This window comes from Mercenaria mercenaria, chromosome 17 (assembly GCF_021730395.1).
Source record: "Mercenaria mercenaria strain notata chromosome 17, MADL_Memer_1, whole genome shotgun sequence".
Taxonomy (NCBI): Eukaryota; Metazoa; Mollusca; class Bivalvia; order Venerida; family Veneridae; genus Mercenaria; species Mercenaria mercenaria.
In genome coordinates, this window is record NC_069377.1 from 5,180,455 (window position 1) to 5,194,748 (window position 14,294).

The window sequence follows — 14,294 nt, forward strand, 5'->3', positions numbered from 1 at the left end:
TCATTCAACTCGTTTAATAAATTCAATATGAAAAGACACTCATGTAATATCCTCTATGTATTTGATTTGAGACTGATTACATGTACAATGAACATATTTTTGTTTTCATAATGGGCCAGTGATGGATCCTCAACCTGCAGCATGGACTTGTGACCTGAGGCCTAATCGTCCAGTAATGAATCTATTACAGGCCCATGATTACAAGCCATGTTAATTCAAGATATAAGCATAACTAACTTGCAGGGAAAATAAAAAGATATAAAACTATACACTGTTCAACAGTATTTATTAAAACTGGCATTCTAACAAAATAAATTAACAATACTAAGATAATTATGCAAAAATATAAATAAAATACTACTACCTTTTTTACACACTTTGTATGAAGTGCTGTATCTAATATTCTAATATGCTTGTCTCTGATAAAACACGCGACGCTAGAATGACGTCACGTTAACGTGCGGTGACGTCAAAGTTTTTGTTGCGACCAAGAAAGAGCGCTGCTATATTTTATCTACTGTTTTAGATTAAAGGCATATTAGAATTGAAATAATTTATAGAAAAACAGTGTTTTAACACTATTTATACACTCGGGCGGTAATACGTCGTACAAATAATTTCACTCGGGCTGCGCCCTCGTGAAATTATTACACCCAACTTATAACCGCCCATCGTGCATTAATAGTGTTAAAGCACTCTTTTGCTATAAATTATTTCTTAATGAAATACGACTATAAGGATTTTTTTTTCATTTTCCACTACACTTGCCCTAAAAACGGTTACTTATTTTCCTATGCTCTACTTGTATAACAGAGATCCCTTCATATTAACCTAAGTTAAAACTATTGTGTTGAATGAACCTTAAACTGGATGGCTAGCAAGGCTTAAAATCATCTAATATAATATTATGCAGACCTTGAGCTATCACTGAAGGTGATTTATACCCGAAGAATCTGCTTTGATACAGGGAAAGAAAAAAAAAGAACAGGAACTCTGACCTTCAGGTGTGACCTTGCCTTAGCAACCTAGTTTAAGAAGATATGGAGCAACATAAAATAAAGCTGTTTCACCTTTGACCTAAAAGTGTGACCTTGGACCCTGTATCCTTGGGTCATGAATTTTCATTGTATAATGGTTGTGAAAAAGATTTATTTGTATAATGACAAACCTTTTGGAATAAAGCTACTCGACCTTTGACTTTCAAGTGTAACCTTGACCTTTGACTTAGTGAATAGGGTTGTATATTTTGAAAAATATACAGGTTTTCATGATATACTCCAGGCTGTTGAGTGGAATTTGAAAATTCATTAAAAAGTTTCAGGGATACATCTCCAGAAAGGAATTACTGACAGACTAACTGCTTGTGACTCAAATATAGCAACCATGTAGCATATATCTTGTGGTATGATAAATATGCACAGAGATCATCAGCCATGTACGGTAATATCATTTAATTTTGTTGGCACAAAATTTCGTGGTTTGGGAAAAAATGGCTATTTCGTGGGGATATGAATTCGATAATTTCGACTTCTCAACATATAATGAACTGGAGAGTTTTACTTTTTCATTGGGATTAACTTAAATTTATTTACTTAACCACAAAAATTTGTTCCCATAAATATTGATGAATTCACAATATTCAAAATATCTTTTTAAACCAAAGGTAATGAGCTTTTTTTATTGAACAAAGGACAAAATGTGTTACAATAAGTACTGGAAGCTCGGTGATAAATAAATGGAAATTGTCATTACTTTTGTATCATCTTACATACAGTAATATCAGAACATACACATCCTCATGTTGAAATCTTTAACCCATTTTCAAATACATCAAGTTTAGATGAATATACATTTGGCATGAAGTTACAAGTGGTACAAGTGTGCTAAAGGAGCAAACTGAATTTAATACTATATGTATATACATGTAACAATGCCCAATGAAACTTTAGCACTGATGTGTAAAGTTATCCAACTGTTCAAAAATCTAAAATACATGTAAATATTTTCATATGAACCTTAAAAATTCAAGTGTTAACATACTAAAATGTAAAAGAATATTATATACAGATCTTTATATCTGATGACAACCATCATTTTATTTTATGTTTGTCAGTTGTTTATTGAAAGATAACAGTGAGTTACATGTTTCAAACAGTAGGATTTTCATTTTACAATTTTCATGTACTTGGGTAGAACGCAAAGCATAAAAATTATAGATATCTGAAATTATCAAAATATATATCAGTAAAGAAACAGAAGTATACAAATAACTACAAAAACACTTACAATTTAACTACCCTAAACAGCCAATCAGCAACCAGAGATTTTCAAAATTGTTGACTCGTTCATAGGTTTATTTTGCCAGGTTACAAAGTACCAATAAAGCAAATTCATAAAGTAGATCATTTTGTGGGCAAACATGGCAGCTATAAATGGTTACCAACAGTTTTACATGTTAAACTATATATATGTTAAAAAATCACTTATTGAACTGCTAATGAATTAAGTTTGCTTTCATTTTACTGCACTGTGTTACTGCTAAACTTATTTTCATTAGATGGTCAACAAATTATCTAATATATATAAAGATATACACTCCATGGTATTAAATGTAAAATAAATAAAAAAAAAAAAACTCAAGAATATTTCAATATAACACTGTAACGTCATGATTTTGTGTGTGACATTGCCTTGTGTGCATGACATTGCACAGTTAAAACTGGTAAGAGTTGGTGATAATCTACAATTTGTAAAGACATGAAATGGGAAGACAATGTATCGGTCTCTTTCTACATGTATATGTATATACAAAAGGTTATCTTTTTTTAAAAACAAAAAATTCCTTGAAAACTAGAACATGTGCAACTTAATTCTAATATTTTCTAATATTAAATTAATCCACATACTAAAGAAGAGCTGTCAAAGAAGACAGTGCATTCGACTATTTCAATAAGGGCAACACTCAGAAACTAAAGCTATCACAGAACAGATTACCGTGGTAAATAAAAAGTGCTATTTGACAGGGATTTTGCAAGGGAAATGGCCCTTATCTCATATGGTTAGGGTGAAGATGTGGAACAAATGTTTTATCTCTGAATCATATCCATAAATAAAGATGGTAGACTGGAAAATTCATCAAAACTTCAAGTAAACTGGGGCATAATCATAAAATACTGGAACCAGAGTTATGGAACTTGTGTCATATTATGTGAGTGAAGATGTGGAACAACTATCATAAGCTTGAATCAAATCAATCAAGTAATAACAAAGATAAAGTGAAAGTACATCAAAACCATATCCAGGCATCTGGATGCAGTCCAAGAAGCAAGGTCAAGTAGGATAACTCTCCATATACTTTGCATAGTCTCGTTTATAATTCTAATTATATACAAAATACACTATTAAAATCATTGTAATACTGAGATCCACTAACAAATTCCATCTGAACAAATGAACACATAAACAAAGATCTCTCTATGTAAACAAGAGGACCATGATGGTCCTGAATCGCTCACCTGTCCCCACATGACCCAGTTTTGAACTGAGTATGACGTCGTTTTTTCTATTATTTGACATAGTGACCTAGTTTTTGAGCTCATGTGACCCAGTTTTGAACTTGACCTAGATATCATCAAGATAAAAATTCTGACCAATTTTCATGAAGATCCACTGAAAAGTATGGCATCTAGAGAGGTCACAAGGTTTTTCTATTATTTGACCTAAGAACCTAGTTTTTGAAGGCATGGGACCCAGTTTTGAACTTGACCTAGATATCATCAAGGTGAACATTCTCACCAATTTTCATGAAGATCTCATGAAAAATATGGCCTCTAGAGAGGTCACAAGGTTTTTCTAATTTTATACCTACTGACCTAGTTTTTGACCGCACGTGACCCAGTTTCGAAATTTACCTAGATATCATCAAGGTGAACATTCAGACCAATTTTCATGAAGATCCATGAAAAATATGGCCTCTAGAGAGGTAAAAAGGTTTTTCTATTTTTAGACCTACTGACCTAGTTTTTGACCGCAGTTGACCCAGTTTCGAAACTGACCTAGGTATCATCAAGATGAACATTCAGACCAACTTTCATACAGATCCCATGAAAAATATGGTCTCTAGAGAGGTCACAAGGTTTTTTTTATTATTTGACCTACTGACCTAGTTTTTGATGGCACGTGACCCAGTTTTAAATTTGACCTAGATATCATCAAGGTGAACATTCTCACCAATTTTCATGAAGATCCATTCAAAAGTATGGCCTCTAGAGAGGTCACAAGGTTTTTCTATTTTTAGACCTACTGACCTAGTTTTTGACCGCAGTTGACCCAGTTTCAAACTTCACCTAGATATCATCAAGATGTACATTCAGATTAATTTTCATACAGATCCCATGAAAAATATGGCCTCTAGAGAGGTCACAAGGTTTTTTTATTATTTGACCTACTGACCTAGTTTTGGATGGCACGTGACCCAGTTTCGAACTTGACCTAGATATCATCAAGATGAACATTCTGACCAATTTTCATGAAGATCCATTGAAAAGTATAGCCTCTAGAGAGGTCACAAGGTTTATCTATTTGTAGATCTACTGACCTAGTTTTGGACCGCATGTGACCCAGTTTCGAACTTGATCTAGATATCATCAAGATGAACATTCTGACCAACTTTTATAAAGATCACATGAAAAATGTGACCTCTAGAGTGGTCACAAGCAAAAGATTACGCACCACGCACGGACAACGGACGCTGCGTGATCACAAAAGCTCACCTTGTCACTTTGTGAGCTAAAAAATGCATAACATAAAGAACAGCATGACTTTTATGTATAAAATTATGCCATGAAAGCTATAACAAGCATATTAAAAGAATGATAATATAAAATGATGGGACCTCCCTTTAAGACGTCTGAGCTATAAACTAAAATTTTGCTGATGTATGAAATGCTTGCGATCAATACATGTTTATCATTATGATCTTTGATGGAACCTGAAATTCTAATGAATTCATTGATAATCTCAATAGAACTTGAGTTATAATTTGTATAGGATGGTCAAAAAAAGTTCACTTTAATCAAACAAACTTGGATTTTACTTAATCAACTGATAAATACTTCAATGCTTTAATTCCATATTTCTGTGAAAGATCTCTTTGGAATTCTGCTTTCAATGTCTTTAAGCACCTGTAATGACAGAAATATGGGAAAATTACAGACCATGTTCATTGTTCAAGCTTCTTAGCTAAATCTTAAGAGGTTTTCATTACAGATTTTACCCATCACTTTCAATGGTTTCAATTTCTTTTTTTTCTTGTTATAAGAAAATGTGGATAATCCACATACCGGTAAGATAGTATATTCCATCAAAATATGCAGAGAAATTAAAAGCTAAATAAGCCGTTAAAATTGGTTTTAACTTTTAAGCGAAATAAAAACAAGAGCTGTCCGTAAGAGAGCCAAGCTCCAGTATTCGAAATATTGTCCCAGAAGCAGGGAAATATTACCCAAAAAGGTTAAATATCAAAAGAGTTTTAAGTTCAAAAGGGGGAATAATTTGACCAAAATGCATATCAGTTATGGGACTTGCTGCTATCAACTAGTTTTATAACCCGGAAGGCACATGTGAAGTTTCAATTCAATATCTGCATTAGTTTTGGAGATAGAAACTTGCATGTAAAACTTTAACCAAAATTTTCAAAGTCCAAAAGGGGGCATAATTTGCCCAAAATACATGCCAGAGTTATGGGACTTCATCCAGTGAGGTTAGTAATTGATCTAGAAAAAGAAAAAGTAAGTTTCAAATCTATATGCCTTTTAGTAATAGCTGTATGTACTTGCAGGCAAAACTTGAACCAGAATATTCTAAGTCCAAAAGGGGGCATAATTTGGCCAAAATGAAGGTCAGAGTTATGGGACTTGCTGCTATCAACTAGATTTATAACCCCGAATACACATGTGAAGTTTCAAATCAATATCTGCATTAGTTTTGGAGATAGTAACTTGCATGTAAAACTTTAACCAAAATTTTCTAAGTCTAAAAGGGGGCATAATTTGCTCAAAATACATGTCAGAGTTATGGGTCTTGACCCAGTGAGGTTGGTAATTAATCTAGAAAAAGAAAAAATAAGTTTCAAATCTATATGCCTTATAGAAATAGCTGTATGTACTTGCACGCAAAACTTTAACCAGAATTTTCTAAGTCAAAAGGGGGCATAATTTGGCCAAAATGAAAGTCAGAGTTATGGGACTTGCTGCTATCAACTAGTTTTATAACCCCGAAGACACATGTGAAAGTTTCAAATCAATATCTGCATTAGTTTTGGAGATAGTAACTTGCATGTAAAACTTTAACCAAAATTTTCTTAGTCCAAAAGGGGGCATAATTTGCTCAAAATACATGTCAGAGTTATGGGACTTGACCCAGAGAGGTTGGTAATTGACCTAGAAAATGAAACAAGAGGACCATGATGGTCCTGAATCGCTCACCTTTTCCCACATGACCCAGTTTTTGACACAGTGACCTAGTCTTTGAGCCCATGTGACCCAGTTTTGAATTTGACTTAGATATTATCAAGATAAAGATGCTGACCAATTTTCATGAAGATCCATTGAAAAATATGGTCTCTAGAGAGGTCACAAGGTTTTTCTATTATTTGACCTATTGACCTAGTTTTCGAAGGTACGTGACCCTGTTTTGAACTTTACCTAGATATCATCAAGGTGAAAATTCTCTCTAATTTTCATGAAGATCTCATGAAAAATATGGCCTCTAGAGAGGTCACAAAGTTTTTCTATTTTTATACCTACTGGCCTAGTTTTTGACTGCACGTGACCCAGTTTCTAAACTGACCTAGATATCATCAAGTTGAACATTCAGATCAATTTTTATGAAGATCTATTGAAAAATATGGCCTCTAGAGAGGTCAAAAGATTTTTCTAATTTTAGACCTACTGACCTAGTTTTTGACCGCAGTTGACCCAATTTCAAACTTGACCTGGATATCATCAAGATGAACATACAGACCAACTTTCATACAGATCCCATGAAAAGTATGGCCTCTAGAGAGGTCACAAGGTTTTTTTTATTATTTGACCTACTGACCTAGTTTTTTAAGGCACGTGACCCATTTCAAACTTGACCTAGATATCACCAAGGTGAACATTCTGACCAATTTTCATGAAGATCCATTCAAGGGTATGGCCTCTAGAGAGGTCACAAGGCTTTTCTATTTCAAGACCTACTGACCTAGTTTTTGACTGCAGTTGACCCAGTTTCAAACTTGACCTAAATATCATCAAGATCAACATTCAGACCGACTTTCGTACAGATCCCATGAAAAATATGGCCTCTAGAGAGGTCACAACGTTTTTTCATTATTTGACCTACTGACCTACTTTTTGAAGGCACGTGACCCACTTTCAAACTTGACCTAGATATCATCAAGATGAACATTCTGACCAATTTTTATGGAGATCCATTCACAAGTATGGCCTCTAGAGAGGTCACAAGGTTTTTCTATTTTTAGACCTACTGACCTAGTTTTTGACCACACATGGCTCTGTTTCGAACTTGACCTAGATATCATCAAGCTGAACATTCAGACCAACTTTCATACAGATCCCATGAAAAATATGGCCTTTAGAGAGGTCATAAGGTTTTTCTATTATTTGATCTACTGACCTAGTTTTTGATGGCACGTGACCCACTTTCGAAGCTGACCTAGATATCATCAAGATGAACATTCAGACCAACTTTCATACAGATCCCATGAAAAATATGGCCTCTAGAAAGGTGACAAAATTTTTCTATTATTTGACCTACTGACCTACTTTTTGAAGGCACATGACCCACTTTCGAACTTGACCTAGATATCATCAAGGTGAACATTCTGACCAATTTTCATGAAGATCTCATGAAATATATGGCCTCTAGAGAGGTCGCAAGGATTTTCTATTTTTAGACCTACTGACCTAGTTTTTGACCGCACGTGACCCAGTTTCGAACTTGACCTAGATATCCTCAAGATGAACATTCAGACCAACTTTCATACAGATCCCATGAAAAATATGGCCTTTAGAGAGGTCACAAGGTTTTTCTATTATTTGACCTACTGACCTAGTTTTTGAAGGAACGTGAACCAGTTTCGAACTTGACCTAGATATCATCAAGGTGAACTTTCTGACCAATTTTCATGAAGATCTCATGAAATATATGGCCTCTAGAGAGGTCACAAGGTTTTTCTGTTTTTAGACCTACTGACCTAGTTTTTGACCGCACGTGACCCAGTTTCGAACTTGACCTAGATATCATCAAGATATACATTCTGACCAACTTTCATACAGATCCCATGAAAAATATGGCCTTTAGAGAGGTCACAAGGTTTTTCTATTATTTGACCTACTGACTTAGTTTTTGAAGGAATGTGACCCAGTTTCGAACTTGACCTAGATATCATCAAGGTGAACTTTCTGACCAATTTTCATGAAGATCTTATGACATATATGGCCTCTAGAGAGGTCACAAGGCTTTTCTATTTTTAGACCTACTGACCTAGTTTTTGACGGCACGTGACCCAGTTTCGAACTTGACCTAGATATCATCAAGATGAACATTCTGACCAATTTTCATGAAGATCTTGTGAAATATATGGCCTCTAGAGAGGTCACAAGGTTTTTCTATTTTTAGACCTACTGACCTAGTTTTTGATGGCACGTGACCCAGTTTCGAACTTGACCTAGATATCATCAAGATGAACATTCTGACCAATTTTCATAAAGATCCCACAAAAAATGTGACCTCTAGAGTGGTCACAAGCAAAAGTTTATGGACGCACTGACGCATGGACGCACGGACGGACGACGGACACCGCGCGATCACAAAAGTAAGTTTCAAAGCTATATGCCTTTAATTGATGGCTGTATGTACTTGCATGCAAAAACTTAACAAAGGTGTGACGCCGACGCCAGGGTGAGTAGAATAGCTAGACAATTCTTTGAATAGTAGACTATTCTTTGAATAGTCGAGCTAAAAATGTAAGAAAATTCTGATCTTTGTGATTTTTTTTCTGCAATTTATTTATTTATTTTGTTGGGTTTAACATCACACTGATACAATTATAGGTCAATGTCATATTGCGACTTTCCAGCTTTGATGGTGGAGGAAGACCCCAGCTGCCCCTCTGTGCATTATTTTATCACGAGTGGGCATCTGGTAAAACCACAGACCTTCTGTAAGCCAGCTGGATGGCCTTTTTTTTCACTACAAAGATGCTTTTAAGATATGGACCCTGAACATTTTAGGAAATAAATCCTAAAAATAGAGGATATTATAAAGTAACTGTGGCTTCAATAAAGGAATTAAAAAAAGTTTGTTTGAAATATATCTTCATTATATATAACAGTCAACAAAATGGGCCTGAACTTCACCCTCCCCCTACTAACTTTTAATTCAAAGCTATGCTACAAGGCAAACTGTATATATAAAGTATATGCTGTACATTAAGTTCTGGAAAAAAATGCACACCTTTCACATGGGAGAACTTCATTTTGACTAAGCTAGCACTTTTTCAAATAAAGTCAAAGTAATTTTTCTTTTCTAACTTTCATCTTCTAAACAGCACTGAGAGTTTGTGATTTCCTATTTTTATGGCTATGCATACACGACAGATTTCATTCTTTATTTGAGCTGCACCACCAGAAAACCACAATAGTGCATTTGAGACCAGCATCGATGCAGACCAGCCTGCACATCTGCGCAGTCTGGTCAGGATCCATGCTGTTTGCTAACGGTTTCTCTAATTGCAATAGGATTTGAAAGCTAACAGTATGGATCCTGACCAGACTGTGCAAATGTGCAGTCTGGTCTGGATCTATGCTTATCGCATATACACTATGTTGGTTTTCTCATGGTGCGGCTCATTTCTGTAAGCGCTAGAGGTATAAAAATTCAGAACACTGGAACTTATCAAAATGATGAAGCCAAACACATTCAAAAGTAAAACTAAGTTTAAATATGTACATGTATGCAGACAAGTAGTGAAATCACAACCTCTCTATTACATAGGTTTACGTACCTTCTATATAATGAGCTAGACCTGAACTTTGCTATATCAAAGCTAGGAGCATGTGGCATATGTATCATGAAAGCATTTGGTAATACTACATATTCATACCTGAAAGTAAATACACATTTATACATGAAAATAAACACATCTAATTGTAATCATAATACATCTATATATACACTTGAAATAAAATCCTAAATAATAGATGAAATTCTCATGTAGCCATTTTTTGCCTAAACCACAAAGTTCTGTGCCCAGAAATTTAGTTTTACAGTATTTCATGGCAACATGAATTTGTAGAGTTTTTACTTCAACAAAACTTGTTTGTAAAACACATGTCCCCTATGGTGCCCATTTCGATGTACGTAAGTGTGTAATTTTGTAAGCTGTAGCCTTGAGCAAATGACCTGAAAAACAATCGGCATTCATCTACTGTCTACAGGTAACCATCTTATAAAGACTGACAGCAAAAGAATTACTTAATTGTGCAGTGGATAACTTAATGATTGTTCCTGTTACAAATATTAATTGTATTAATTGGTCTTTAGAACAGCAAACATGATAAAAAAAAGAAAAAGAAACAGCACCTGGGATCTTCATCACTCATTAAAGCTAGAAAATCGATGTCTTGTTGCGACTTAATACCAAACAAATAAAATGATTAAGTTACCAACCTTTCAGCATCTAGCTGCATGATGTGTGAGACTTTGTTCCAGCCAAAGCCTACAAAGCGTTGATCAAACTGAGGTATATTCTTGCTTACAGCTACATACGGTTCAAAATCTTGTTCCCATTTTACAGTATAAGGTTCTGTGGCATTTCTCCACTTCTCATAATTAGTCGCCGCATGACCTTTTGCCCAAACATGGTATCTGAAATAGACTCTCAATCTAAGCATTCCTTAAACAAGTTAAAAAGTAAGAAAAATCTTATCTGGCCACAGAAAGTCTTGTCTTATGTAGGGTCTAAAATAATCTGTCACTTTTGAAGACAAGGACTACAGTTTGGTCCACTGTTCCTGTAACTAGGATATTTATTTCTCTGTGATTGTAAGACAACAACATTCATATCATACACCATTCTTCAGAACAGTTGATTTTTTAAATATCTGACTGGCTGTAAGTGGTTATTGCCTAAAACAATTTTAAAACAGCATTTATCATTGTAACTTCAACCACTTTAGATTTACTGCCTAAAACAATTTTAAAACGGCATTTTTCATTTTAACTTCAACCACTTTAGATACTGTTTTCAAATATCAATTTTGACTTTATTTGTCAATGGATCACTAAATATGCTAGTTAGCATAAAAGCAACATCTCTATATACAAATTTTGCAAGACAAAAAAAAAAAAATTTCCCTGTGCTCATGAAACAAATGTTTTTTTTTTCTCAAGAGCCAGAACTTTACACAGGGAAAACAATACCTTATTAAAGGTTTATTTTATGCTCCAGTGAAATACTGAAATTTACCAGTGAAATAAAATTGATATTTTCACTGTTTCAAACAGTGAAAATATCATTTTTAGTTTTCACTGGTACGGAACTACACTTGAATGCGAAAGAATATGAATTATAAATAATAGAAAATTCCTTGCTAAATATACTTCAGTAAAGATATAGATGTATAAAAATACTAGCAGGATTATAAATGTATACGTCTATCATAATTAAATGTAAAAGAAATCAGGAAACGTAACAGAACTATTTACAGTTTTTCTACAAAGATCTCCTGACGTCACAACACTATGACGTCATGATGCCATGCACATGACGTTGCGCGGACAAACTGGATATAATTTGGTTAAAACTACTAAAAACACATAAAATAAACAGAAAATTTGTTTGTTTCAGTGTAAGATCAAAATATACTTCACTTGTGAACACCATAACTTACATTTTCACTCGTGAAAATATTGCATTATAGTGTTCACCCGGTGAAATATATTTCGATCTTACACTGAAACAAACAAATATTCTCTATATCTTAAAAATCCCAGAAGGTCTTGCTACAACCTCCTGAGACCCTTAGAATGATGTATAACTCTATTCTGTATTTTGCACAGACAAAACATTTTGTTTTTGTTCAAAATTTGAAATACCCATGAAATAGTTATCACAAAACCACGGAATTTCATGACCATGAAATTAAATGAATTCCAAGTACCTGAATGTGTACAGCTCTCCTGAATCTAACAGTGACAGTAGTTCTGCTTTAGTAGTTGGAAAAGAAAATCTGTATCTCTGGGTTTCAAAGGCTGGTACTACAAGGGCCTGTAAAATATTAAAGCAAATACAATGCAATACACGTATTATTGTTTTTATCCACTAAAACTATAATTTGTTCACAAGATTACTTTTGTAAGAGTAAGAAAATCTTGTAAAATGAACTCAAGAAATTCAAAAGATTTTCTTAAGTGGATATTGTAGAATCATTTTTAGTCAGCATATGCCTAGACTTGCTATTAACAATTATAATTATATGAGCCGCGCCATGAGAAAACCAACATAGTGGCTTTGCGACCAGCATGGATCGAGACCAGCCTGCGCATCTGCGCAGTCTGGTCAGGATCCATGCTGTTCGCTAACAGTTTCTCCAATTCCAATAGGCTTTAAAAGCGAACAGCATGGATCCTGACCAGACTGCGCGGATGCGCAGGCTGGTCTGGATCCATGCTGGTCGCAAAGCCATTATGTTGGTTTTCTCGCGGCTCATATAACAATGTTTTTAATTAAAATCAATTCCGAATCTCCCTATATTACCATTACAGCATGGTATTTTAATTAAACTTTTTTTGTTTGTTGGGTTAAATGTCAAAACACAATAACAGGTGATGAAAATCCTAGGTGCAGGAACCTGGGTAGAACCATCAATCTATTGCAAGCCAGCTGGAGAGGTTTGTGATAAGGAAACATTTTGCCCTCTAAGTGCGGTTTTAAACCCACATCAGTGAGATGCAAATGCTTTGTAGTCTGCAACCATAACCACTCGGCCACAGAGGTCCCTAACTAACCAAAAATAATGTTGTTTCTATAACTTTGTGGTATTAAAGATGACCTGCAGATAAATGTATAAAATGTCATAATAATGTGACTAAAATCCTTGAAATAACTTCAGAAACTAGAAATTAAACTCACTTTTTTCTGACTTCTCATATCCATCATATTTACTGCCTTCTTCAGATACTCATATAGACCATACATGGGTAGGAAGTCTATATCTGACAAAAACATGAATTCTGTCTGTGCATTTTCCAGGGCCACATTACGTAGATAGTTCACAGGATAGTATTGCTGAAATATGGTAAAACTGTACACTCTTCACAGACATTAACATGAATTCTGTCGGTGCATGTTCCAGGGCCACATTACGTAGATAGTTCACAGGATAGTACTGCTGAAATATGGTAAAACTGTACAATGTTCACAGACATTAACATGAATTCTGTCTGTGCATTTTCCAGGGCCACATTACGTAGATAGTTCACAGAATAGTATTGCTGAAATATGGTAAATTTGTACACTGTTCACAGACATTAACATGAATTCTGTCTGTCCATGTTCCAGGGCCACATTATGTAGATAGTTCACAGGATAGTATTGCTGAAATAAAGTAAATCTGTACACTGTTCACAGACATCAACATGAATTCTGTCTGTGCATGTTCCTGGGCCTGTTTATGTAGATAGTTCACAATATAGTATTTCTTAAATATGGTAGAACTGTACACTGTTCACAGACATTAACATGAATCCTGTCTGTATATGTTCTAAGGCCTGTTTATGTAGATAGTTTACACGACAACATTGCTGAATCATGACAAAAACTGTTACACTGTTCACTGACATGTAAACTAATACTCTCATGTTCTAGGGCTACACAGATAGTTCACAGGTTAGTACTACTGAAACAGGATAAAATCATACACTGTTCACAGACATTAACATAAATTCTTTGTTTATATTTTATAGCCAAATTAAATGGGTAGTTCCTAAGTATTGCTGGAAAAAGTAAAATTGTACACTATTGACAAACATTAACATACTGTGAAATCATTAATATTCGTGGGGGACTAATTTTCATGGATTTCGTGGTTGAGTCAATCCATGAAATTTAATCCCAACGAACAAGTAAAATTCCCATTCATTTCATGTTCAAAAGCTGAAATCCACGAATTCATATCCCCACGAAATTGCTGTTTTGACCAAAACCACTAAATTTCATGCCCACG

At 34.6% G+C, this 14,294-nt stretch overlaps 1 protein-coding gene across 2 annotated transcripts in view; it reads right to left on the reverse strand.

Annotated features, from left to right (window-relative positions):
- Positions 1–269: 269 nt before the first annotated feature.
- Positions 270–14,294, reverse strand: part of LOC123535606 (xylosyl- and glucuronyltransferase LARGE2s-like) — a 32,690-nt gene continuing 18,665 nt past the window's right edge. For both annotated transcript variants that reach the window (XM_045318320.2, XM_045318321.2), the window contains exons 14-18: positions 13,202–13,357; positions 12,231–12,337; positions 10,738–10,935; positions 10,073–10,171; positions 270–5,183 (exon numbers count right to left, since the gene is read on the reverse strand). In XM_045318320.2, coding sequence (XP_045174255.2) covers positions 5,096–5,183; positions 10,073–10,171; positions 10,738–10,935; positions 12,231–12,337; positions 13,202–13,357 — 648 coding nt within the window. In that variant the 3' untranslated portion in view covers positions 270–5,095. The remainder of the gene's footprint in view (positions 5,184–10,072; positions 10,172–10,737; positions 10,936–12,230; positions 12,338–13,201; positions 13,358–14,294) is intronic.